Source organism: Phodopus roborovskii, unplaced genomic scaffold (genome assembly GCF_943737965.1).
Source record: "Phodopus roborovskii unplaced genomic scaffold, PHOROB, whole genome shotgun sequence".
NCBI lineage: Eukaryota > Metazoa > Chordata > Mammalia > Rodentia > Cricetidae > Phodopus > Phodopus roborovskii.
Window position 1 is genome coordinate 1,593,391 of NW_026126622.1, and position 26,984 is coordinate 1,620,374.

The 26,984-nt window shown below is 39.7% G+C and overlaps 1 protein-coding gene across 1 annotated transcript in view; it reads left to right on the forward strand.

Moving 5' to 3' along the window:
• The window catches only part of Mtmr10 (myotubularin related protein 10), a 59,967-nt gene that overhangs the window by 20,566 nt on the left and 12,417 nt on the right, over window positions 1-26,984 (forward strand). The window contains exons 6-13 of the mRNA XM_051206490.1: window positions 7,496-7,586; window positions 12,980-13,160; window positions 16,025-16,112; window positions 16,195-16,283; window positions 17,408-17,538; window positions 18,574-18,643; window positions 19,409-19,479; window positions 23,958-24,127. Of these exons, the coding sequence (XP_051062447.1) occupies window positions 7,496-7,586; window positions 12,980-13,160; window positions 16,025-16,112; window positions 16,195-16,283; window positions 17,408-17,538; window positions 18,574-18,643; window positions 19,409-19,479; window positions 23,958-24,127 (891 nt within the window). The remainder of the gene's footprint in view (window positions 1-7,495; window positions 7,587-12,979; window positions 13,161-16,024; window positions 16,113-16,194; window positions 16,284-17,407; window positions 17,539-18,573; window positions 18,644-19,408; window positions 19,480-23,957; window positions 24,128-26,984) is intronic.

Here is a 26,984-nt window from a genome sequence, read left to right on the forward strand (position 1 = left end):
CTAGGTTCTGTCAAGGTGACTATTAACACTAAACAGCACACAGGTTGATGTACAGGATAGGAATTGCAAAGAGGAATATAGGTAGTCTTATAAAGTTGTAAGTGGGACCCTTACAGGATGCTTTGTGGTTAGGCACTGAGAAATCAAGGCAATAGTATCGCGGTTCAATAAGGATCAGGATAAACAAATAGGCCGAATAGATGTTTATTCAGGGAGAAATAACTTACAACCTAGACAGATGAACACCAGGAAATTCAACCCGATGCTCTCCTCTCTGAGTCCCGCCAGCAAGAGAGCACCTTTCCTGGCCCCCTCCGACCTCCTTCCACAGGTCACTCCGCCCCTGGCTCCACCCCCAATGGGCGTGGTCAGTGCCACAGAACTATCTCCCTACAATTTTGAAGAAAATAGTCCATCATCTATTCTATCTTTGTGTGTCTAAAGTCTAAGTAACATATCTTTAACCCTAACTAATGAAAACTATAACCATTACTATCTGTCTTCAACTCCTTCAAAGACCACAGAAGGATAATTTATAAACTCTAGAAATGACAGAGACATCTCACTGCCTGGCCACCCGAAGTTCTTTTGTAATCTTCCATCTTCAGCCCATAGGCCATAGTGTGTCTGGCAGACTCTTCAGCAAAGCAGGAGACTTTTTTTTTTTTAATATTTATAGTATTATTTCTTTTATTTATTTATTTATTTTTATTTAATTTTATATAACAAAGTCCAATTAAATGAAAACAAACATTTTACACAATATTTGGGAATTTGGGCGTCGTTCTTTCCAAACTACTTCCTGCTGGTAAGGGGCGCTGTCTAGGGGGATTCGAAGAAGATTCAGATATCCTAGCTGTAGTCTGTAGGGCTGTTTTGTCCAGCTGTTTGGAATGTAGGATCAGCTTGTACTCTGTTTCAGGCGGTCTGGCGTGATCAAACCACATTAGTCTGGAAGGAATCCACATCTTTTCATTTTCTGTGGAAACAAAAATAGAAATACTTTTCCCCAGTAACTTGTTCTTCAACTTAAATTTTGGAGTCAAAGCGTTTTTTTTTTTTTTTTTTAATTTATTATTTTACATGTCGATCCCAGTTTCCTCTCCCTCCCTCCCTCCCTCCCTCCCCCTCCAGCCCTCCCTCCCTCCTTTCCTCCCTTTTGCCCTCTCTGCCTTCTCCCATGCACTCTAAACACCCTCCCCTCCCAACCCCCCACCACAATACCATATGTAGGGGAATGCCATCCAGTTGGGGTCATGTAGATCTGACAGGTCCTATGAAGTAGGGACTAGGGCTTCTCTCCTATCTATAGAATAAGGCAGTTATCCCTCCATGGGGGATATGTTTGCAAAGTCCTTTTGTGCACCAGGGGTACATCCTGGCTCCACTGTCTGAGGTCTCTTAGACTGCTCAGACCTTCTGGCTGAGACCCATATTCAGGGGGGTCCGAGTCAGTCCCCTGTTGGCTTCCCAGCTATCAGTCTAGTGGCCCTTAGCTCCTCCTTGTTCAGGTAAGCTGTCTCTATGTACTTCTACCGCATGGTCTTGTCCTCTCCATCTGCTTCTGGGTTCTAGTTCGACTCAGTGTTTATGTATGAGTGTTTGCTCCTGTTTTCAACAGGCATTAGTTGAGGACTCCATGGAGAAGTTAGTTGTTGATCTCACTCTCCGGGGAAGGGCATTTATGATAGCCTTTCCACGGGAGCTGAGATTGTTGGTTGGGAGCAGTCTTGTAGTTCCCTCGACCTTTCTTTGTGTTCAACTTTATCTTCAAACCAATATTGGCTCCCTCTTTTATGTTCTCTCTCTCTCTGTCTCTGTCTCTCTCTCTCTCTCTTTCCTATTTTCCATTCCTAACCAGGCTCAATCCTCCTGGTCGCACATGCCTTCCTCTCCTCCCTCTCATTTTCTCCTACTTCTCTCTCCATTAGCTGTCCTCCCCCACTTTACCTGAGGTCTGGGGGACTTGTCCCTTCCCAGTTCTGTGAGGGACTTTATATGAATCTCTTAGAATACAACTTTTATCCTAGTTCCTCTGGTGATGTGAATTATAGGCTGGTGATCATTTGATCTAGTTCTAAAATCCATATATGAGTGAGTACATACTGTGTTTCTCTTTTTGTGACTGGGTTACCTCATTCAGGATGGTTTCTTCAAGTGCCATCCACTTGCCTGCGTATTTCAAGATACCATTATTTTTTTCTGCAGAGTAGTATTCCATTGTGTAGATGTGCCACATCTTCATTAACCATTCTTCAATTGAGGGGCATCTAGGTTGCTTCCAGGTTCTTGCTATTACAAATAGTGCTGCTATGAACATAGTTGAACAGATGTCTTTGTTGCATGGATGTGAATCCTTTGGGTATATGCCTAAGAGGGGGATTGCCGGGTCCTGTGGTAAACTAATTCCCATTTTCCTGAGGAACCGCCATACTGATCTCCAAAATGGCTGTATGAGTTTGCACTCCCACCAGCAGTGGAGGAGTGTTCCACTTTCTCCACATCCTCTCCAACATAAGTCATCACTGGTGTTTCTAATTTTAGCCATTCTGGCAGGGGTAAGATGGTATCTCAAAGTTGTTTTGATTTGCATTTCCCTGATAGCTAAGGATGTGGAGCATTTTCTTAAGTGTCTTTCAGCCTTTTTGATTTCCTCCATTGAGAATTCTTTCTTCAGTTCTGTACCCCATTTTTTAATAGGGTTATTTGGTGTTTTGTTGACTAGTTTCTTGAGTTCTTTGTATATTTTGGAGATCAGCCCTTTGTCGGATATAGGATTAGTGAAAATCTTTTCCCAGTCAGTGGGCTGCCGTTTGGTCTTGTCAACTGTGTCCTTTGCCTTACAGAAGCTTCTAAGTTTGAAGAGGTCCCATTTATTAATTGTTTCTTTCAGTGTCTGTGCCCCTGGAGTTATGTTCAAGAAGCGGTCTCCTATACCAATTTGTTCAAGGGTACCTCCTACTTTCTCTTCTAAGAGGTTCAATGTGGCTGGATTGATGTTAAGGTCTTTGATCCATTTGGACTTGAGTTTTGTGCATGGCGACAGACATGGGTCTATCTGCAGTCTTCTACACACCCTCATCCAATTGTGCCAGCACCATTTGTTGAAGATGCTGTCTTTGCCCCATTGTATAATTTTAGCTGTTTTGTCGTAAATCAGGTGTTCATAGGTGTGTGGATTAATATCAGGATTTTCAATTCGATTCCATTGGTCTACCTGTCTATTTTTATGCCAATACCAGGCTGTTTTCAGAACTATAGCTCTGTAGTAGAGCTTAAAGTCAGGAATGGTGATGCCTCCTGAAGTTCTTTTATTGTATAGGGTTGTTTTGGCTATCCTGGGTCTTTTGTTTTTCCATATAAAGTTGATTATTATCCTTTCAAGGTCGGTGAAGAATTGTGGTGGGATTTTAATGGGGATTGCATTGAATCTGTAGATTGCTTTTGGCAAGATTGCCATTTTAACTATGTTTATCCTACCTAACCAAGAGCATGGGAGGTCTTTCCATTTTCTGGTATCTTCTTTAATTTCTTTCTTTAGAGTCACAAAGTTCTTATTATATAGATCTTTTACTTGTTTGGTAAACGTTACACCAAGATACTTTATGTTGCTTGTGGCTATTGTAAAGGGTGATGTTTCTCTGATTTCTTTCTCTGCCTCTTTGTCGTCTGAAAAAAATAGGGCTACTGATTTTTTTGAGTTTATCTTGTATCCTGCTAGTTTGCTGAAGGTGTTTATCAGCTGTAGGAGTTCCCTGGTAGAGTTTATTGGGTCGCTTATGTAAACTATCATATCATCTAAAGCAGGAGACTTTAAACTGTCTTCTTGTATTTGCAGTTTGTCCGTCACTTTTTTCTGTGTCCTGCAGACTGTCTGGCAGACTCTTTCACGAAGCAGGAACTCTGTAGCAATGTCTATCTTGAATCAGCAGTCACTTTCTGTGGATCCTGCATGTCCAGTTTATACATCAAAAAGTTAAACAGTCCAGACAAGAGCAGTATCTTGTCTAAATGGCTAGTCTTGCCATATTGGAAGCAAACTCCATTACGAGTTTCTTCAATGTCCATCTTCCTTTCTGACGCAGGTGGTGTTGCCAGGAGCATTTATGTCTCACTGTCAAGAAAAACCCTAAACCATTTTAAATGCCATATTCTGTAGGTCTTTGAAAGGTTTGAAGAATTCCTATCTCAAATACATCTCTGTGTATCTTAAAAAACTTAACTAACTTAACTCTAAGCTTTGACTATCATGGGTAATTATCTATAATCTGTACTACATTATACATTACATTTCTAAATGAGCTATATAAACACAATACCTAAACAAGAGGAGAAATATACATCTCACAAAATTGACATTAAATTGTATCAATAAATGAAAATCAATTCCAAAACAAAGTATTCATATGTATACCATAATCCCCTTTTTACCTTTAAAAAGAATTGGCTGTGATCATTAACCATTTATAACCAAGTCCATTTAAATGAAAACAAACATTTATAAACAATATTTGGGAATTTGGGCATCGTTCTTTCCAAACTACTTCCTGCTGATAGGGGGCGCTGTCATGAGGTACCTAAGAAGATGCAGAAATCCTGGCTGTAGTCTGCAAGGCTGCCTTGTTCAAGCTGTTTTGAATGTTGGATCACCAGGAATACTGTTCCAGACTACATTAGTCTGGAAGGAATCCACAGCTTTTCATTTTCTGTGGAAACAAAAATAGAAATCCTTTTCCCCAGTAACTTGTCCTTGAACTTAAATGTTGGAGTCAAAGCATTTTTAAAATATATAAATTGAATTAATCCAGCAGCATTTCCTTTATCAGTTGTTGTTATTTTCTCAGCAGTCAAACAATGCAGAGACAACACAATAGCATACAGTAACCAGATTCTCTCTGAGCTTTTCATCTTTTTTTTTTCCCCAAGCCTACGTATTTTTTTAAAACACACTGTAAACTTTTAGCGCTTTTTCTTAATGTGAATCTGTCTTTACTGTAAATTTTTTTCTTTTTCTGGCCACGAGTCTTTTATCTGGTAAACAACAACATTGATAAAATGAAAGTCTTTGTTGTTTCTGCCACGGTTTATCAAAGATGGTGGTGGCTATTTTACCTCCAGCAATGAGAGCTGTGGTCACTGCCTTAGTCTACGGGCAGCAAGCAGCAGGTTGCCAGCTTGGAGATGTGGTCACTGCCATTGCCAGCTCTCATACACACCAATGAATTGTTAGCAGAGTTTCTTAAAAGCCTTGCAGTTTTTTTTGCCGCTTATGCTGAGTCAGGAATCTTCCCTTAAAAGGAGCCGTGCAAATATCTGCTTGTCTCTCGCAAAACAGAGTTCAACTGAGAAAAATGCTGCTACCAAGAAACCTTGCTTGTCTCTGTTCTTTTGCTTCTAAAACCCTTTTTTAAGCTTTTGTTAAATTTTAAGTGGAAGTTCTTATTAACCACGTGGGCGCCATTTGTAACGTGTACGGGTTTTTCCGCCCCGCCGCCTGGTCTTGTCCCGCTGCCGCGCCAGCCCCAAATAACACACAGAGACTCTGTATTTGATATTATACTGTTGGCCAGGTACTAGTTTCTTATCGGCTAGCTCTGCCTTAGTTATTAACCCATTTGTGTTAATCTATGTATTTCCACGTGGTCTTCTTACCTGGAGCCGGCTGCCGCATACTGCTCTCTCGGGCTCTCCTGGTGTCAGGAGTGGGATGTCTCTGTCATTTCTAGAGTTTATATATTATCCTTCTGTGGTCTTTGAAGGAGTTGAAGACAGATAGTAATGGTTATAGTTTTCATTAGTTAGGGTTAAAGATATGTTATGGTATAGACTTTAGACACACAAAGAATAGATGATGGAATATTTTCTTCAAATCTTGCTAAATGTTAATGGACTAAATATTGATAAGTGTGATTCTTGATAACTGTTGTATAATATATTTTGCTATGTTAATGTTAAAACCCTTTTCATTTAGGCAGAAAAGAGGAGATGATGGGAGATGTCATTCTGTATATGTTTCTCATACTGGGTAATAATAAAGACTGTTGGCCAATAGGAAAGGAAGATAGGAGGGACTAGGAGACAAGGAGGAAAGAGGAAGTAGTAAGGAGGGTCAAGATGGAGAGCCCGGAGAGAGCAGTATGCGGCAGCTGGCTCCGGGTAAGAAGACCACGTGGAAATACATAGATTAACACAAATGGGTTAATAACTAAGGCAGAGCTAGCCGATAAGAAACTAGTACCTGGCCAACAGTATAATATCAAATACAGAGTCTCTGTGTGTTATTTGGGGCTGGCGCGGCAGCGGGACCAGACCGGGCAGCGGGTAGAAAAACCGTACACGTTACACAATAGAAGTTTTAGGAAGCTTTTCCTTACATTAAAATCTAGTAACAAATTATGTCTCCTTGGTTTATGTTTTAATTTTTTACAATAGGAGATGTTATTATCTGGAAGATACTTTAAAATATAGTTTAAGTAACAAGCTGACAGATACTTAATGGTTAATGAATTTGCATCAATTCACTCAAAAAACCACTGATTTGAAATGGCTAACAATGAACTTATCTTGCTGGCTCATTGTCAAAAGTATATCATTCTGGTTTATGCTTCACCTCTAAGTCATAGATAACCACTTTAAGAAAGGCCATCTACCCTTCTTGCTCTACGCCTTAGATTTCTTTTCTCTTCTTTGTTCACCTGAGGCTGTTTTCTTCCTCAGTTTCATCCATGGCTTGTAAGCATGGGAACCTGACCTTCATTATGTCCAGTAGTCTTTGAGAAAAGTATTGTTTCTATGTAGAGAGTTCCTTTGATGGTTAGGCATGCTCAGTTGTCAATACTTAGACAGCTCAGGAATTTCCATCATCTCATAGATGAAAAAAAGAACCAATTCACGCAAGTCATAGCAAGTGCTTAGTAGGGCTTGGAATCAGGTTATGATTTGTTGATTTGCTAGCCCATGCTTTTCTAGTTGTATTCCATTTCACTGGAATGCTTTTTAAAAATGTACTTCTCTGTGCCAGTTATATCTTTATCTGTAGCTATATAGAGGTACTCCCAATTTTAATTTTTTATGGCTGTTGTTTAATATTTAGATTTTTTAAATCCCTAATGATTTTTTAAATCCACTAAAATTGAAACTTTGGGTTTTGTTATTGAGTGGATATGTTGTTACTGTCTTTTTTGGGAGAATGCTTCTTTAGCTTTCAAGTTTTATTTATGGATAAAATTATTCCACTTAAAAATTGAACTCAGCAAATACACACTGAATATGCACAGTGTACTACTTAAAGATTAAACAGTGTCTTGGGGACACAACAATTAATGAGATACTTGGCCTGAAATAGTTCTTTAATATTCTAGGTCACCAGGAAAACATGTAACTAGTATCTGTAGTCACAGTCCCAGAATGACTCTTCCAGTGGCCAAGGCCTTATTGTACATTTCATTTAACCAAGTGTGTTAAATTCAAATTCTAAATATAGAATTTTTCCTAGGTATGCCTTGCAATAGCTCATTATTCCCAGCCAACAGACCTCCAGCTACTCTTTGCATTTGAATATGTTGGGAAAAAATACCACAATTCAGGTAAATATGAAAATACTAAATATTGTGACTAACTTTACATGTGTCCATTTTATTTGTATGTTTGTTAGAATTTTAGTGAGTGTAGGGTTATTGGCTTCACAGCTGCTAAGAAATAAACATTATGCACTAAAAGAGCTTACTGTTTGTCAATCTCTTGGAAGTGACCGGGCTGCCATAAGCCCTTGCTGTAGGCACTGGTTTATATTTTATGTTAAGTATATCTCCTGTTATTTTTATTTGGTAGCTCAAATTTTAAAACTGGCAGAAAGTCAAAAGATACCTGAAATCCACAAAATTTCTGGCAAAATATGATTTCATATTAAAACTGAAATGGTTAAAACCTTTTAGAGAACTTTGTTTAGATTTTCAAAATACTGACTTTCTGTTCTGAATATGACCAGTAGAAAGAAGATGAGCATTCATCAAAAAATAGATGTACTCTGGACAGTTTTGTGGTAATTAGTTTTGTTCATGTATGTGTTAGCTATGACATCATCAAGAAAAGACTTGGATTTGATCATGTTATTCTGTTTTAAATAGTGTGTTTTAGATAATGTCATTCCTAACACAGAGACCATGTATCTCCTGTTAGCCTCCCTGTGGGTTAGTGACTGGACAGTGACAGTTGCCAGAAGTACATATTCTACCACTGCTCAGGGAAGAAAAATTAATGAGAGATCCATTTGTCCCAGCAAGAGCTAGGGCAGTGGTTCTCAACCTGTGGGCAAACCTCTGTCTCCAAAAATATTTACATTATGACCCATAGCAGTAGCAAAATTATAATTATGCAGTAGCAGTGAGGATAATTTTATGGTTGGGGGGGCTCACCGAAACAGGAGGAACTATGTTAAATTATCGAAGCATTAGGAAGGTTGAGGACCACTGCCCTAGAGCTTATAGATTTTCTATTGAACTGAAACTTTCTTTACATGTCTTACCTTACAATACAAGGTAGTAATTTGCATAACTTATGATGCAAGCACACAGTTCACTGTGCTGCCATGGCATATAAATGTGGCATTAGTGCTTGGGACAGACATGCTTTAAGAACATCTTCATGACTTTGAAAGGTACTTAGCAACACTAGAATGATATATGAAAATAACATCTCAGAACAGCTTCATTTTCTACTTCATAGAAATTGGATAGCACAATATTTGTGTCTTATTTTTCTTATCCATATGTACAGTAATTATAATTTAGTCTTGAACAGCACAGTTATTTTTGAAGTTGATATTTTTATGTACATTCACTCTGTATCTGGAAACAAAACATAAATCCTAAATGTCAGCCACAGAATGGTGATCACAAGCTCATTAGTGAGATACCCTGTTTCAAGACAGCAGCTAGTATGAAAATTTCCAGTCAGCCTTTGAAGCCTACTTCAGTTTGCTGTGATACAACCCATTTCTTCATGCTGCTTTTTTTCCTGATAGGTTTGGTGACTCAGTTAGTACTTTTGCAAAAACATGATAGCTTGGGCTCACCACATACAGTTTACTGTACTAGTGGTGACCTGACACCTCCATGAGTTACTTTTTAGATCCTTTCTCCTTCATCATGTTTTTTTTATAAACCAGTCCTGCTTCTCTTCTTGTAACTGGCTGATGCAATTGGATGATTAGTAATTACTTAAAACATTTAGGAGCATTTTTAATAGTACATCCTTCTAACTCCTCCTCCTTCAGAAAATTCTTCATAAGCATAGTTCTGGCCAAAGTTTTACTCAGTTTCCTCATAGGGTAACATCCTTTAATATCCTTCCATGCTGTTACAGAAGCATAAAGTGCATCCCTAAGATCAAAAGAAGCCTGAAATTTGCATACAGTGCAGTCACAGTTCATTAATTTGATGCTCAGTTACCTTCTCTTGAACCTCTGGATGGCACCTTGATCATTTGCTGGATTAAAGAAGTCCCCTTTTCAGGCAGGTAGATGGTGAAGGTGTTTCCACAAATAGGATATGAAGTTGGAGACTGTCCCCTGCAGTTGTCTGGAAAAGACTCTCCTACCGTCTTAGACAGTGTGAGGTTTTCTTTTGTGCCCAGTATCAGATGAGAGAGCCATTTCTGAAAGGACCAGTAGCCATCCACATACTTCAGTGAGCATCTTGATGTACAGGGCAGTGTGTAATTCTACAGGCCTCAGAACAGCTGTTGCACACAAACACCTAAAAATGTTACTGTAATTCAGAGCTGTCCCATTAAGACAATGTACATTTTTAGTGAACTTCATTAATTTATCATTTTTAGTAATATAGTCCTTAAATTAGTATCTTAGAATTAATTTTAAATGCTTATTTGAAAAAATTGTAGAATGCAACTATTTGGAATAGTATAGGAATTGTCAACTTATTGCTTGGGCACTTCTAGAGTTTTCAGTGTGACTATAAATGATGCTAGCTGTCAAAGCAGCTTTGTTGGCTCCCTCACAGGCTGTCAGGGTCAGAGTCTCTGCTAAGAACAACCTCATTATTTTGAAGTTATCCTCTTTACCCTTCTCTGTGACTTCTAATTACTACCGTACCATACACTTGTAGGCTTTCTTTGCATGTATTGACCATTCTTACTGTCTTTCTTGTTACATGAGATAATTCTGAGTGCCAGTGGAGGGATCAATTACATACAACCTCTAAAATAATGTCACATTCTAGGACTTGCTGTCTAAAATACCATAGGAAATGCCAGGGTCAAGAATGCCTAGTGTCTAGGTCCATTTAGTTTGTTGAAGAGCTCTATGTAAAACCTGTCAGGTAGCCATCAGGAAATCCAGGTCTCCTAAGATGACACACTTTGACCAGCTTGCTGCTGCAATCCTTCCGAGTGGTCCATGGATAGAGCGTGCCTTTGGGGCTTTTTAGGAAGCACTAGAATTTGTAGTCTGTGCCTCAGATTACTTACCTATTGCATAGGTAAGTATTGCATAAGATTACTTATCTATTGCATAATGAACTCTCTCCAAAGAAGACACAGAGCCAATGACAATGTAGTCAGTCCCAGCTGTTAAGAAACCAACAAGAGACACCTGCAAAATAGCACACATACATAGGACCCCATAGTGTTCTCAGTTCATGTTCAGAAAAATCTGTATTCATAAGTAGGTCTAGAGAAATAATCTCAAATAGTAGAGCATTCTCAACATGGTTTCAGAAATTTAGAAAACTAAACATGAACTCAGTTGGGGGATTTGCTGCCAAAGTGCTAACCCCCACAAATGAGTGTGTTCTTTATATCCATATTCTGTGATGGCTGTCTTGTTAAGTGGCCAAAGCCTGTAGTACAGTGCTGAGTACTGCAGTGCTGGCTAGAAGGCACCAGTACTGAGTACTGCAGTGCTAGATAGAAGGCACTGGTCTTTGGTCTTAATGTTTGGTCTAATGCTGTTTGCTATAGGTTCTGGGAAAATACCCTACATCAAATAGGGGAAAAATGTCTTAGAAAGAAAGGAAGAAAGAAAGAAAGAGGTATTGAGCCCTACTGAAAGTTTTTCTGTACTTATTGACTTATCATATGGGGTTTTTCCTTTACATTTAGCAATATGATGAGTTGCTTAATGCTCTGGAACTCTGTATTGATGAGTCACCTGAGTGTGAATCGGCCAGCATGCTTTCTAGGTGTTATGTTCTATAGAGAAAGAACTGGAGTGGAGTGGAATGTGAGGATATAAGCTAATTAGCATTATAACTTTTGTTAAACCCTGTTAAAATCAGACTCACTGCTTATTCTAAAGTAGAGCATTGTAAGGAGTAAAATTCAGAATCCCTAACACAACACGTCAGACCGTTGGTGGTCTAGACTAGTGCTCTCCAGTGATGGAAGTATCCCTTCTTTTGCACTGTCATGTGGGCTTTCCACCAGCTCCATGTGGCTATTAAGCACTTGAAAAGTCCTTAGTATACCTGAATGACTGACACTAGTTTTTATTTAATTTTTCTTTTAGTTTATATATAAATGGCCACTGTGGCTGGTGAGTGGTCCCATTCTTGAGCAGCACAGATATAGTCTAGCCTTGTGTAATCTTCTACCACGTCTGGCTTTCCTGCTCTAGTTGTATGGATTCCTTGATGCTTTACCATCATCCCACTTCTGCTCAGCATGCTCACCTCCTCCTTACCATCTACCTGGCAACTTTTGACACTTTCCTCAGGACTCTGTTCAGATGTTATCAAGTCAGGATAGCTGGCTTGCCCATCCCTTTCTGTATCATTATTGTACATAGTTTATTCAGTGCTCATAGTTTTAATACCCACTCCCTACTGTCTTGCTACAGCTTTCAGGATAACAGATAGAAAACTTACCTTTCTTTCTCGGGCCTTAATAGTTCATCTAAGTTCTCCAAAAGTATCTGTCTTATACCAGGAGTTAATGATGAACTTTTGAGAATTAACCATTGCAAATGGGGCAGCATGTTCATGTGATAATTATGCATTTTTACATGATATAGGAAAGAAAGAAAGTTGGAAACAATGGTAAATAAACAATTACTCTATGGCCCAAAGAAGCCCTTGAGATTGGACTCTTTGAGAAAGGGAGCATCACTGAAAGGTTGGGGGAGAAGCCAGTATCATGAAACCATTCTTCTCTATGAAAACACCATTGGTTTTGGTAGTGTAGAATCAGGTCAGGAATGTCAGCCTAGGAACTGCCACTTAAGCCTGTGGAAGTGAGACCCTGGGCCAAGAAGGTTATGTCATCACCCCAAGTCACATCAGGCTGGCTGGCACAGCTCCTCTCCTGTTTTTCGGGTGCTTCCAGACAGTAGGTATGCTCTTGTCTTTGGAAACATTCCTTGCTAAGGAAATGAAGTCTAGACCCTCCTCCAGCCTCACCACATGGGGCAGTGCTGTAGCCTCTGTCAGCTTCTCAAGTTGAGTAGCCATACAGTGAACAGATGTGAACATGATGCCAGAAAAAAACATTTTGAGGACTTGAAAACTGTTGGATAAATCTGTGAATTTCCTACCCTAGTATGAAGAAAGTAAGCAGATGACAGACTTACCCCTCAGTTTGCAACAGTGAGATAATTGAGGCTCAGAAATAGTTTCAAAATGGAAGATAACTAAAAAATAAGGGCAGTAAATGAAGAGCGAATATGGGCAGCAGGCATCGTTCATTAGATAAGGAAGTGCCTAGTAGGAAAAAGAACAGTGGCACAGCAGCATTAGCAGCCAGAGGGATGGCTTCAAAGTCTTCAGAATCAAGCTCAGAGGGGATGAAGCAGTAGAAGAACAGGAAAGGGAAAGATGTCTGTACAGTGGGCAAGGACAGGGGAATTGTGATGTACAGATTTTAGAGACATGACAGATAAGGCAGGAGGTCACACCTCCGGGTATGCATGTGACAGACGATAGAGCAAGCAAATAGTTCAACAAAACTAATATTGCTTTTCCCATAGCCAGCAAAGTTAATGGGGTGTCCTCAGGAGGTGGAGGAGTATGGAGTGGAGCTGGCAGTGGCAGCAGCCAGAGAACGCCACTGTTTGAAACTTACTCAGACTGGGACAGAGAGATCAAGAGGACAGGTGCTTCTGGATGGAGAGTTTGCTCTATCAATGAGGGTTACATGATATCAACTTGGTAAGTCTTATTTTAACAATTGTGCATGTATGCATTTGTGCACACAGACACACACACCTGGAAAAGAATAACCCAACTCTATTTCCATTGATAAGCTTACCAGTTATGGTTAATACCTGTTTTAAATAGGGTTTAAAGGATATTTTATTTTGAAGTTAAAGACTTTGTAATATAAACACATGGTTCATGGCATTTAAAAGATATTGACAGTAATTTTTTTATTATTGTTGGTAATCTAGTGAGTATCTGTTTGCAGTTTTCTTACAAGAATGCTATACACTGAATTTGAGTGATGTGTCCCATAGGCCTTTTAACATATAGTGTTCTTATTCTACCTCTGTTATACTTACGCATTTACAGATGAAACCAAGTTGTTCTGTGTAATTTCCCACATTCTAAGTATTACTGGTGTATCTCTCTGTTGTCCTTTAACATGGTCTTCTGCATACTGAGGAATAACTGGATCCAGACTCTGTATTTGCAAGAATGCTTCATTAGGTGGTGCTCTGTTCCCTGTGCATCCCATCTAGACACTGGCTTGCTTGCCATGTGTGCTCTTTCTCAATCTCTGGCTAGTGACTGCATCTGTGTGTGTACTTACAGTGCTGACCGAATGACACTATCTTTATTTCATTGAGTTCAGTTTTTAGAATAGTGAGCTGGTGCCCTAGAATTCTTTAAAAGTGACCTGGAATTTTTGTTTCTTTAACATAGTTTAGTATTGGTGAAGTTTTGAGAATGCTTTGAAACCATTGAAGTCTCCATTGGCTTGTTTATAATCAGCTTTCTTGGGGGCAAAATTGTGCTATCATGTTATCACTGGTTGATTCTCTACAAGGAACTTCTTGGTGTGTAGGTCTGGGAGAGGTATTTGGATCATGTAGTTTTCATCTTCTGCTTCCCTTTGGATTTCACCTTTCCAATCATCTTGTGCTAGTGTATGCCCTGAGAAGCACATGGCACATCCTGCCTCTGTCTACCTGCTGGGCTGTGTGGTGGAAAGAAAAGAAGAGAAAAGGGAATTTTTAAAGAGTGGTGAGCTTCCCCACCAGTAACTGGGTGAAGAGGCTACAAGAGGAAGACAAGGAGGGCCACGAGCATCTTTGTAGATTCACAGGTTGTCTTATGCACTGCTGTTGCTGTGAAGAGACATCATGACCAGGGCAACTATTATAAGAGAAAACATTGCTTACACAGGTTTAGTCCATTGTTGTCATGGTGGGGAGCATGGCAGCATGCAGGCAGGCACCAGAGCAATAGTTGAGAGCTACATCCTGATCTGTAGGCAGACAGGGCACGTTGGCCCTAGTGTGGGCTTTTTGAAGCCTCAGAGCCCACCCAGGGACACACTTCCTCCAACAAAGCCACACCTCCTAATCTTTCTCAAATAGTGCCACTCTCTGATGACTATTTATGGGGTACACCAGAGTACATCATTGTGTTTTAAGTATGGGACTCATCTTCCTTTTTAAAAAATCACTTGTGGTGGAGTGTATGTGTGCATGTAGAAACCAGAGAGCAATGGCAGGTATCATTCCCCAGACTTTATGCACCATTTTATTTCAAGATAGAGTATGTTAGTGGCTTAGGCTAGGCTGGCTGGCCAGAGAGCTCCAGGAATCTACTTTCCTCTGCCTCCCCATCCTGGGGAATGGAAGCAGGTGCCACCAAGCCCAGCTTTGTACATGGGTTCTGGGGTCAAACTCAGGTCCTCATGCTTCAGTGGTAGAAGGGTTACCAACTGAGTTATCTTCCAGCTCCTGTTTGAAATTAAGTTCTTAATTTAAAAATAGTGGGTTTCATAATGTTATTTTCTGACATATGTGCCATTATATTTTGTTCTGATTTATCCTCAGCTCCCTAATTCCTCTCCTGTTCCTTCTGTCTCCCTTGATGATCTTCCTCCCACAAGTACTACCCTGCTTTCATGGCGGATGTGTTCCATTACCTTTTCCCTCTTCCCCACTCCCTTTCCTCCCCTCTCATGGTCCCTTCCTAGTTTTGTGACCTTCACAAATATACTCACTCCTCATAAATTTAAATCTGTGTTCAACATATGAAAGAAAATGCAGTACTTTTTATGTCTGGCTTATGTCACTGAACAGAATGATTTACAGCTCCATCATCTTATTCAAATGTCTTGATTTCATTTTCCTTACTGCTGAATAAAATTCAACTGTATATATGGATCACTTTTTAATTCTCTAGTCATTGGCTGATGAGCAGTATCCTAGTTAGGGTTACTACTGCTGTGATAAAACACCATGACCATAAGCAACTTGGGATAAAGGGTTTATTTTGCTTACACTTCCATAACACTATTCATCATTGAAGAAAGTCAGGGCAAGAGCTCAAACAGGGCAGAAACCTGGAGGCTGAGGCCATGGACCAGCATTGTTTGCTGGCTTACTCTTCATGTAAGTTTGCTTAGTCTCTTTCTCCTTCCTTCCTTCCTTTCTTCCTTCCTTCTTTCCTTCCTTTTTTCCTTCCTTCCTCCCTCCATTTTTTTTTTTAAGATTTATTTATTTATACAGTGTTCTGCCTGCAGGCCAGAAGAGGTCCCCAGATCTCATTGTACATGGTTGTGAGCCACCATGTGGTTTCTGGGAATTGAACTCAGGACCTCTGGAAGATGAACCAGTGCTCTTAAACATTGAGCCATCTCTCCATCCCTCTGTCTGCTTTTTTATAGCATCTAGGACTACCATCCCAGGAGTGGCACTGCCCACTGCCTACAGTGAGTGGGTCTTCCCACAGGCCGATCTGGTAGGGCATTTTCTAACTGAGGTTAAGCTATTGTGAATAGAGCAGCAGTGAGCATAGTGAGACAGGACTCACATGTGACATCTTTCTCTCCTATCTAGTCTTCCAGAATACTTTGTTGTGCCAAGTTCATTAGCAGACCAAGACCTGAAGATCTTTTCCCATTCTTTTGTTGGAAGAAGGATGCCAGTAAGTGACTTCTGTTGGATGTCATTGATGCTAATGTCCACTGTTTCTGTCCAGTTAAGTGAGGATTCTGCCTGTCTCCTAGTTCTGGTGCTGGAGCCACTCTAACGGCAGTGCTCTTGTGCGAATGGCCCTCATCAAAGATGTGCTGCAGCAGAGGAAGATTGACCAGAGGTAAGGAAGGAAGGAAGCATGGTGCTCAGTGCACTCGGAAGCATAAACAAAAGCAGTCAAGGGAGGAGGCGTGGTGCTCAGTGCACTGGGAATCATAAACAAGAACAGTCAATGCCTTGAGAATCAGAAATAGTTGGTATCACACCACATTCTATACAAGGACTATCATTCTGAAAAGAATGAGTACACTAAATTCATCTTTGTTTGGTAAAACACTTGTCTTTAACATCCTTTCAAAGTACTGTGATTTCCACTTGAGGATAAATCAAACTTTCAAATTCATGTGTCTTATTTAGGTTTATGAAGTTAGAATAGTTCAGAAAATGGTTTTAATGGGTTCACACAAACAAGTTTGGCAATGTCTGCTAAAGTCAGCACTGACCTCCCTGTGACTGGCAGGAAGCTTCTCTTGGGTTCACTCATAGCCACAGGCTCACAGTTGACCTGGGTTCCCACCGTTAACCACAGTTCTCAATGCCCTCAGTCCTCAGCTACTACCCTTGCTGAGGGTTCCTTGCTGGCCCTGTGCCATCCACAGCCTGTTCTGTTCTCTCTAAACATCATCTGAGGTCACTGAAGGCCATGTCTTGAGTAGCCAGCACATTAATATTATCTCTAGCATGATATCTTCCAGGCCCTTCAAACTTTGAATCTAATGCTGAACTCAAGGATGTGGCCGCCATACTTCCCCAGCCTGATGACTTCCTGACATATTGTCTCCTTAGCTTTACCTCTAGGGTGTTTCTCTTTTCTGTGTCACATTTTATTGACTCCAGGCACCTAAAAACTACCCGGCCTTTTCACTGCCCTTCACAGTCCTGACAGACATTAAACAGGGCTCTTTCCTCCTGGGTCACCTTCTTCATGTTCCTCCTGAACACTCTGTACTTGACTGGCTTGGCCCTCATCCTTCTTTCTTTTCTGAGGCACCTTATATGGAGGTCAGGCCTTGCTGTTAGGCATTCTCTAGGTTTGCTTCACAGTTTTCATTTGATTTATATGTGATGGAGGTCTAATTACTTGCCTGTCTTCCTCACTATAGGGTGACACCATTGTATAATTAGCTCAGGAAGTATAAAATACTTGTAAATGTTCCGTCTTGACATGGATTTTGTTTTTACTAGGATTTGTAATGCGATAACTAAAAGTCATCCACAGAGAAGTGACGTATACAAGTTAGATCTGGATAAAACCTTGCCCAGTATCCAAGAAGTACAAGCGGCATTTGTAAAACTTAAGCAACTGTGTGTAAATGGTAATGACATTTTTATTTTGTGTACATATATAGTGAATGGGAATGAAGAATTACATGGGAACTATCAAGAAAAATGATGTTCCTTAAAAATATAGTAGACACATCTAAGGAGAAACCCAACATCTAGAAAATGAAGTTTAAACATCTTGGTTTTGGAGAGAAAAAACCCAAACCTGCTAAATGTCCTCCGAATTGTAAAAGATATTGACTATCTTAAAGAAGCATTTACTGCAGACAGAGATTCCTGAGATCAATGCACAAGCTTAGATTTTTAGATTAGTGGCTCAGCTCAGCATGAGTCATGTGTAACTTTAGAGTTCTAATTTAAGCAGACTACATGGTTACACTGCTCTGGACAGGATGTCCTATGAAGACATCTTTGGAGTAGAGTGGATCCTCTTGAAGAGAAACCCTGTGTTTCCTGAGCATGGGGAGAAGTGGCTTTTTTGTGCCATGTCATTGATGGGCTGGCATTGTTGGGGTAAGAGAACTTAGCAGGAGTGGGGCCTTGAATAGCTGGGTACACCCTGGGCAGCGTAGCGTTAGACTCCAGGGCTGTATGCACACAGAGGTGACACTTTCCACTGTGAAGTGGAGAGAAATGGGGAGAGATGGGACTTGGAGCAACCATGCTCTAAAGTGGGCCCTACTCTAGGTATTGCTTTCTAGGGAGCCAGAACAGAGTTTTAGGGGCACTTGCCAGGATTTCCTTGGAAAGGCCAGAAGATAGAAGACAGGACTTAGGGGAGTGTTTTCTTCTGCTTTCTTATAGAACTGTAATATGTTACCTTGGTGCAGTGGCTCATACCTGTGACCCCAGCATTTGTGAGGTTAAAGCAAGAGGACCGAGTTGAGTCCAGTCTGGGCTTTGTGGCAAGACACTGTCTTAAAAACAAACAAGAACCAGAACATGTCTGCCTAAGTGTTTACTGAATTGAAAATGTGTACTGCTTCCTCAAAGCTAATTGTTAAATATGTGTGGGATATAGATTAACTCTTGTGTTGGAGTATAACAGCTGTATGTATGTATTACAGAGCCTTTTGAAGAAACTGAAGAGAAATGGCTGTCCTCACTGGAAAGTACTCGGTGGTTAGAATACATCAGGTTTGTTTAACTTTTTATTTTGAAATAATTGTAAGCTCACATGAAGTAAAAGATACTACAGAGAGCCATGTGCCCTTCACCTAGCCCCTCTGGGGAACTTCTTATCTAACTGGAGTGCAGCATTCAAACCAGAAAAGCAACATTGCTATAACTTGTAGATATCATTAGCACCTATTACAGTTCTGCCTTTCCCACAATCTTCCCCTAATCCATGCCCTTGTGTAGCTTTGTAGACCAGGCTAGCCTTGAACTCACATAGATACACCTGCCTTAGAGTCCCAAGTGCTGGGATTAAAGGTGTGTGCTACCACTGCCCAACCAGCCTCTTAAGAAAAAAAAAGTTTTTAATGATTTATTTATTTTTATTTTATGTGCATTGGTGTTTTGCCTGCATGTCTGTGTGAGGGTGTCAGATCCCCCAAAACTGGAACTATAGACAGTTGTGAACCATTCTGGGAATTGAATCCGGGTCCTCTGGAAGAGTTGCCACTGCTCTTAACCACTGAGCCATCTCTCTAGCCCCCAGCCTCTTTTAAAAAACGTACTATTGATGAATTTTCTGATATTCCATAAAGAATCGTTCCTGTTAATACTAGAGACATTCATACAAGTTCAAAGTATGTATGTATATAGTGGATGCTGAGTTTTGCTTGATTTTAAACACAAGATATATTTATGCAGGTGGACAGGATGTCTCAGGAGGCAAAGGCATATATATGTGGTAGAAATTTGATATTTAACAGTGTCTTCCCTCTTTCTTTTCAGGGCTTTCCTTCAACACTCAGCAGAACTTGTGTACATACTAGATAGCCAACATCTCTCTGTAGTCCTGCAAGGTAATTAAAACAATTCTTGAGAGTCCAGGGCAGCCCACTGTGTCTGTTGGCTGTTTACACGACCGTAACTTGCACACTGCTGACAGAATAGAAGACAGACTCTCCCTCTTGATAAACCCTTACTCTTTTCTGGGAGGTGGGTCCCTCCCCGACTGGACTGATACTTGATGCCAATTTCTGCAAGGCATCCTCTCAGATCTTTGCTATTTTTTTTTTTAAATTCAGACTAATTTGTTTTAGCTTAAATGCCTACTGACTCATACTAAATTGTGACTCCAGAAATATAATTTGTGATCGAGAATTCAGATGAAATCACCAATAATTTTGTCCTTTTTTCAAATTAATTAAATTTTTTCTTTCATTTTACATTTTGACCTTAGTTTCCTCTCCCTCCTCTTTAACAGTGAGTGTTCTCATCTTATTGGGACTCAGCCCCAGTTTCTCTATGCACAAAAGGCTTTGGAAGTACTGAGCCTGTTTCACTAACACTTTTAAAGTTTTTAAACCATTAATTGAGATCTGATACACATTGAGTATACTGATAACTTAGTAAATAGAGAGCCAAGGGTTTTTTTTTTTTTTTTTTTTTTTTTTATTGTGGTCACACACATGCATTGTCACCCTTGTGGAGAGCCAAGGACAGCCTCTAGTGTTGGCCCTTGCCTTTCACCTTGGACAGGGCTCCTCTGTTGATAGGCAAGCAGACAAGCTGGCCTGCTGGCTACTGAGCCCTCCAGTCTCTGACTGTCTCCCAGCAGGGGTGCTCAGGGATTACAGGTGTTTGTACTATCTTATCAGCTTTTACTCAGATTCCAGTGACCTGAACTTGCATCATCAGGTCTATACAGCAAGACCTTTGCCCACTGAGCCATCTCCCCAGTCCCCAAGAGTCATGCATTAGAAAATTTTCATCACCCCCAAAAGGTTTTTTTTGAGGGGGAAGAGAGTTGAGACAGGGTCTCACTATGTAGTCCTGGCTGGCTTGTAACTTGCTGTGTAGACCAGGCTGGTCTTGAACTCCCACAGCTGTCTTAGTACCAAATCACCAGGTTACTTTTTAGATAGGCCTTTTCTAGATAGTTCATAGAATTGGGATCATATAGTATGTGATCTTTTGTCTATGCCTTCTTTCATTTACCATGGTGTTTATGAGGTTGATACATGTCATATGTAGTTTTAGAAGTTGTATCCCATTGTTTGTAAATCAGTTTATCTACTTACATGTTGGTGGACATTAACTTGTTTCCATATGGGGGCTGTCACATAGCATGCTGCTGTCAATATTCACATAAATGTTTTTGGAAGACATGGTTTTAAGTTGGTGGGTTATGTGGCATATCCATGTCCATCTTGTAAGGAATAGCCAAACTGTGCTTTGGAGTAGCTGTGTTCGTGGGGATCACAATTTGTGCCCCAAGTCAGGTCCCACCCCCTGTCTTCAACGAGCCAATAAAGAGTCAAATTAAAAATGGAGAGTAGAAAAAGGGGATTTAATCAGTGTAGGCACATTGGAAAAGGGGACAAAGAAATCCAGTGACCCCTCAAGTCCATCTGACTGGGTCCTAACTTGAGACCCAAGTTAAATAGAGGACCAAGGATGTGCACACCTATGCAGTCCTGGTCAAGGTGTGGTCCCATCCAGCACTGACCCATCACTGCCTAGGCTTCAGTCTCATTCTATACAGTGGCTGACAAGTGTTAAAACTGTGTGAAGTCTCTTCCTGAGATGCAAGCTCACCCTCTGGTAGTACCATTTCCAGCTTAAGATTCTTGAGGTAGGGAAATTCTCATTTCCTTGGGGTTCATTGTTTTAACAGTCGGATAGTCAGATGGAGACACATATGTCTCTTTAAAATAGCTTTATTTCTGCCAGACTAGTTACAGCTGGATCACATTTTCTTTCTCAGCACAGATGAGGATGCTGATTCATCTCCATCCTTGCCATTACTGTCATTTATGTTATGTTCACTCAGGCACAGGTGAAGTGATAGTAGTTCATTGTGCTTTTCCTTTACATTTCTCTAATGTATTTCTTCTCTCTGTTGAGTTCTAAAGCTACAGGATTTATATTTTCTCTTTCTGTGTCCTGTCTGTCCATCCTTTTGTCTTTTGAAACACTAATTTAAAAACTTTGAAGCATAACATCTATTTTTTATAGTTCATGTTTTTATGTCATATTTAAGAACTGTTTGCCTAACTCAAGGTCACAAGGACATTTCCCTGTGTTTTGTTATATAGAACTGTTACAGTTTTAACTCTTAGAATTTAGGTCTTCAATCTATTTTGAATGACTTTGTGTGTGTATATGAGAGAGGGGGCGGTAAGAAGTTGAATTATGTCTTTTGCATGTGGATATTAAATAGCCCCAGCATCTATGTCTCTTTTATGTGGGTATTAAATAGACCCAGTATCATTTGTTGAAAAGACTTCATTTCTCCATTAAATTGCCTTGGTGCTTTTATGAAAAATTACTCATAAATGCCCAAAGTTTGATTTTACTATTATATTCCATTGAGCTTATGGTTCCTCAGTAAGCTTTAAAATTGAGACGCTTAACTATTCAGCTTGGTCTTTGAGGTTGTTCTAGTTATTCTGGATTATTGATATTCCTGTGTAATTTCTAGGGTTCAAAACAAAAGGCCTACTGGAATGTTTATATGAGTATGCTGAATCCATAGATCAGTTTAGGGAGAATGTCATCTGTATGAAATTAGCCAAACTGAAATGAATGTCTCCCCATTTATTCTGATCTTCCTTCATTCGTCAGCAGTGGTTCCAGACTATACAAGTTTACACTGATTTATTAAATCTCCTGAATACATTTAAGGTATTCTTAGATATCTGTTTCTGTAGTTACAGTGTTTTCTTAACTTCATTTCCAGGCTTACTGTTTACTTATTGTTATACATTGAGTTCTTGTGATCTTACTTATTCTACTGGTCTTTTTCCTGGATTCCCTTAAATTTTTTTTCTTGTGTTTATGTGGTGTATGTATGCACATGTGTGTGGAGGCTAGAGATCAACATTAGATGTCATTTTCAATCACTCTTCACCTCACCTTTTGACATAGTGTCTTTCATTGAACCTGGAGCTCATAGATTTGGCTGGGCCAAATTAGCCAGTGAGCTCCAGGAATACATCTCTTTCTACCTACCCAGCACTGAGCTAATAGACACCCACTCAGCTTTTATGTGGGTGCTATGGATCTGAACTCAGGTTTTTATGCTTGCATGGCAAACATTTACCAACTAAGCCATCTATTCCTCATCCTTGATCTTTAATATACAGGGATTACATTGTTGACAGCTATAGTTTTTAATCTTTTTGATACTGTTGCCATTTATTTCTTTTCCTTGCCTAATTGTTCTGACTCAAGCCTCTTGTACAGTGTGCTATAGAAGTATTGAGAACAGACATCCTTGTCTCTTTCCTAATTTTAAGGAGAAAAGTATTCAGTCTTTTATCATTAAGGATGGTATTAGTTGTAGGGGTTGGGGAGATGTCTCTGATAAAGTTCCCTTTATTTACTAGTTTGCTAAGAGTTTTATTAGGAATAAATATAGAAGTTTGCCTCCAGATGATATTACTGACTTTTATTTTATTAATACGTTCAATAATGTATTAATTGTCAAATGCTAAAACAGTCCTGCACTCTATGGACTAATTCATAGATTTTCATAGTAATTTGTTATATTAGTATTTTGTTAATGACTATTACATCTATAATTTCAAAGGCTGTCAGTAGATAGTTTTCTTATCATTTTGCCTGGCTTTTATTTATCAAGGTAATTCTAGACTCGTTGAAAAGGACAATGGTTGAGTGGCAAGATACACAACCCTGATATTAGCTCTTGGGATACAGAGATAGGTGGACCATTGCCACCCTTGGTTTCATTGCAAGTTTGAGGCCAGTATAAATTACAATGAGACCTGTCTCAAAATGCAAAAAATCTGAAAAGAAAAGGAAAATAGCTATAAAGGGTGGGAAGGAAATGCTTGCCACCTTTTCATGTAATGGGACAATTCCATTCTATTGTTCACTTCTGAGTCACTGCCATGTGAAGTAAGTTGTCAGTGGAAAGATTGTGTTTTATTTAATATCCTTGACAAAACAGTAGTAGAATGTATTCTAGAAAGATGTTGTATCTCAAACGATACAACTGTGAGCAATGAACTGTATCTGCAAATAGTGACATATGAAAATCTGTCTAGAGTCAATGCTTCAGTGTGTAATGACATCTTCAGTGTAATGCAATAAATTAGGATAAAATATTGTAATCTGTTTTACTCACTGATGACTTTCTTTCTTTCTTTCTTTATTTTGGTTTATATGGATCTCATAGTTGAGAGTTGCTGGAACCCACTAAAATTCTCTTACATAGACTATCTAGAAGGCAATTTAAGTATATAATGTTGAGTTACCTAACTTACAATCAGGGTTTCTCTTGGTCATCATTTTCTTTCTATTTTATTGACAGAGGAGGAGGGAAGAGACTTGAGTTGTCTGGTAGCTTCCCTTGTTCAAGTGATGATGGATCCGTATTTCAGGACAATTACTGGATTTCAGAGCCTGATACAGAAGGAGTGGGTCATGGTAGGATACCAGTTCCTAGACAGATGCAACCACTTGAAGAGGTCAGAGAAAGAGGTAACCAGTCTCACTGCCTTACTAGACTTCTCTTAAAACAGCATATTTGTGTGTATGTGTGTGTATGAGAGAGAGAGAGAGAGAGAGAGAGAGAGAGAGAGAGAGAGAGACTAGGTGCAGGTCAGAGGACAACTTTCAGAAGTCAGTTCTCTTCTATCATGAGATGTTAGGGTAAAACTCAGGTCTTCATGTTCATGTGGTAAGTGCATTTACCCACTGAGCCATTTCATAGGACCCAAATTAGCACCTTTCAAATATACATGGGATAAAAAAATTTGCCATTGTGAAAATGATAAGAGCCTCTTTCTTCAATCTTTCAGTATTGATTTAGCATGTCCTAGCTTTGTTAGTTAAAGGCTAATAGATTGGACTCCACATTGATATAAGATGACCATAGAGGCAGAGATGACCCCTGACCCCCTGACCTCTAGCATCTGAGAGAACAGAGCCAGAGCAACTCCCTTCAAGCTGTTTGCCTGTAGGCTGTCTTGCAGTTTATCTCCTTTTCTCTGTAGGATGTCTTGCAGTTTATTTCCTTATCTCTGGGCCTTAGACACATGAGTTGGGTATTTAGTTACTCAGCCTTATAGCCCAGTTGTCAGAAAATCAAAACCTAGTTTGTCTGCACCATAGTGAGTATTTCAACTGAAAGAACATCATGGTCAGTGTTTCTAGGCAACAGCCTGATCCACCCCCATGCTTAATCCTAATGTAGGAGCACATGATATAGGAAAAAAAACAAGGCAACTTGACCCTACAAAACATAAGCCCACAACAGCTGATCCAACGATATTGGCATGGATGACAGAGACTTCAAAAGAATAATCAAAGAAGAGCTGACTGGACACCAGGATGTATTAAAAGACATTACAAATAAATAGCTGAGTGTGATTTTAAAAAGACAATTCAGGATCTGAAAGAGGAATTCAAGCGTCTCAAATCAAATTGAACTTTAGGAAATGAAACAATAAATTGAATAAACTTTGTTGGAAGCTTCACCAGTGGATTGTATCAAGTGAAGACAGATTATCGGGATATGAAAACATGGTAGATAAATTAGGAGACACAGTAAGCTTTGAAAAGTAGAAAGTAGGAATAGCACATACAGTATTGGGGGATATAATTTTAAAAAGACAATTTAAAAGTCATGGACATAGAAGAAGGAAAAGAGGTATAAGTCAAAGACTATTGAGTAAAATAATAGCAGAAATTTCCCAAATTTTGAGAGATGGTCATCCAGATACAGGATATTAAGCACTTTCGACTTAAAACAAGACTTCCAGATAGCATAATACAGCTTTTAAAAGTGTGTGTGTGTGTGTGTGTGTGTGTGTGTGTCTGCGTGTATGTGTGTGTGTGTCTGTGTCTGTATCTGTATGAGTATGAATGCAGAGTCTATGGTGGCCAGAAAAGAGCATTAGACTCTTCTGGAGCTGGAATTGTAAAGCCACTTGATGGTTCTGAGAATTAAACTTGGGTCCTGGACGAGCGGTGATGGTGCACACCTTTAATCCCAGCACTTGGGAGGCAGAGGCAGGTGGATCCCTGTGAGTTCAAGAAGCAGCCTGATTTACAAGAGCTAGTTCCAGGACAGCCTCCAAAAGAGAAGCTCTGTCTCGAAAAATCAAAAAACTTGGGTCCTGTGCCAGAGCAGTGTCCAGTTTATTTCTGTGATAAACACCATAACCAAAAGCAACTTGGGGAAGAAAGGGTTTATACCATCTTATACTTCCAGAGAATAGTTGATCACTGAGGGAAGTCAGTGCTGCTTATTGGCCTGCTTCTCATGGTTTCCTCAGCTTGTTTTCTTTTTTCTTTTTGGTTTGAGACAGCATTTCTTATGTAGCTTTGGCTGCCTGAAACTTGTTCTTTAGACCAGGCTGGCCTTGAATTTATAGATTCACCTGCCTCTGTCTCCCTAGTGCTGGGGGGGGGGGGGGTTAAAGGTGTGTGCCACCACTGCCTTGCTCAGCTTGCTTTCTTATACAGCCAAGGACCAACTGCCTAAGGGTGGGACTGCCCACAGTGGGCTGGGCCCACCTATTTTGATGATTAAGCTTAAAAAAAAAAAAAAAAAAAAAAAAAAAAAGTGCTCTACAGACATCCCCCATAGGCCAGTCTAATGGAGATAGTTGCTCAAATGAGGTTTTTCCCAGGTGACTCTAGTTTCTGTCAGGTTAAGGAAAATAACCAGAACAAACAGCAAATGCTCTTAATCACTGAGTCATCACTCTAGTGCCATCATAATATATTTTAAAACACTAAATGAACGGAAAAATGAAAAACTATTGAAGGTGGCAGGATAAAAATGTCAAGTCACATAGAAAAATAAGCTCGTCATCATAACAGTGGATTTCTAAGTAGAAACTCTAAAGTCCAGGCAGCCTAAAATGATGTATTTTAAGCCCTGAAATAAAAAAATAAACAAAAAACCCAAAGCTATCAACCTAGGTTATTGTTACCAGAAAAATTATGCTTCATAATCAAAGGAGAAATAAAGACCATAGGAAATAAAGATCATAAGGTAAAATTCATTAAGCAGTCCCTGCAGGGAATACTGAATGGAATCCTAGAGAAAGAGAAACACAACCAGAAACAGTAAGCCCTACTAGAAGATTTGATAAGCAGGTGGAGAAGGAATCAAGGATTACAACAGGTGACAGGAGTTGGTTCATAGTTTTGAATAGTAACTCTAAACCTTAATGATTTTAAGTCTCTAATTGAAAGGGACAGACTATCAAGAGTGTTGGATTAAAAAACGAGATTCCTCCCCCTAAAAAAAACAAGATCCAAGTGTTTGTTGCCTGTAATAAACATACCTCACTGGCAAAGACAAAATGTAGTCTGAAAGTGGAAG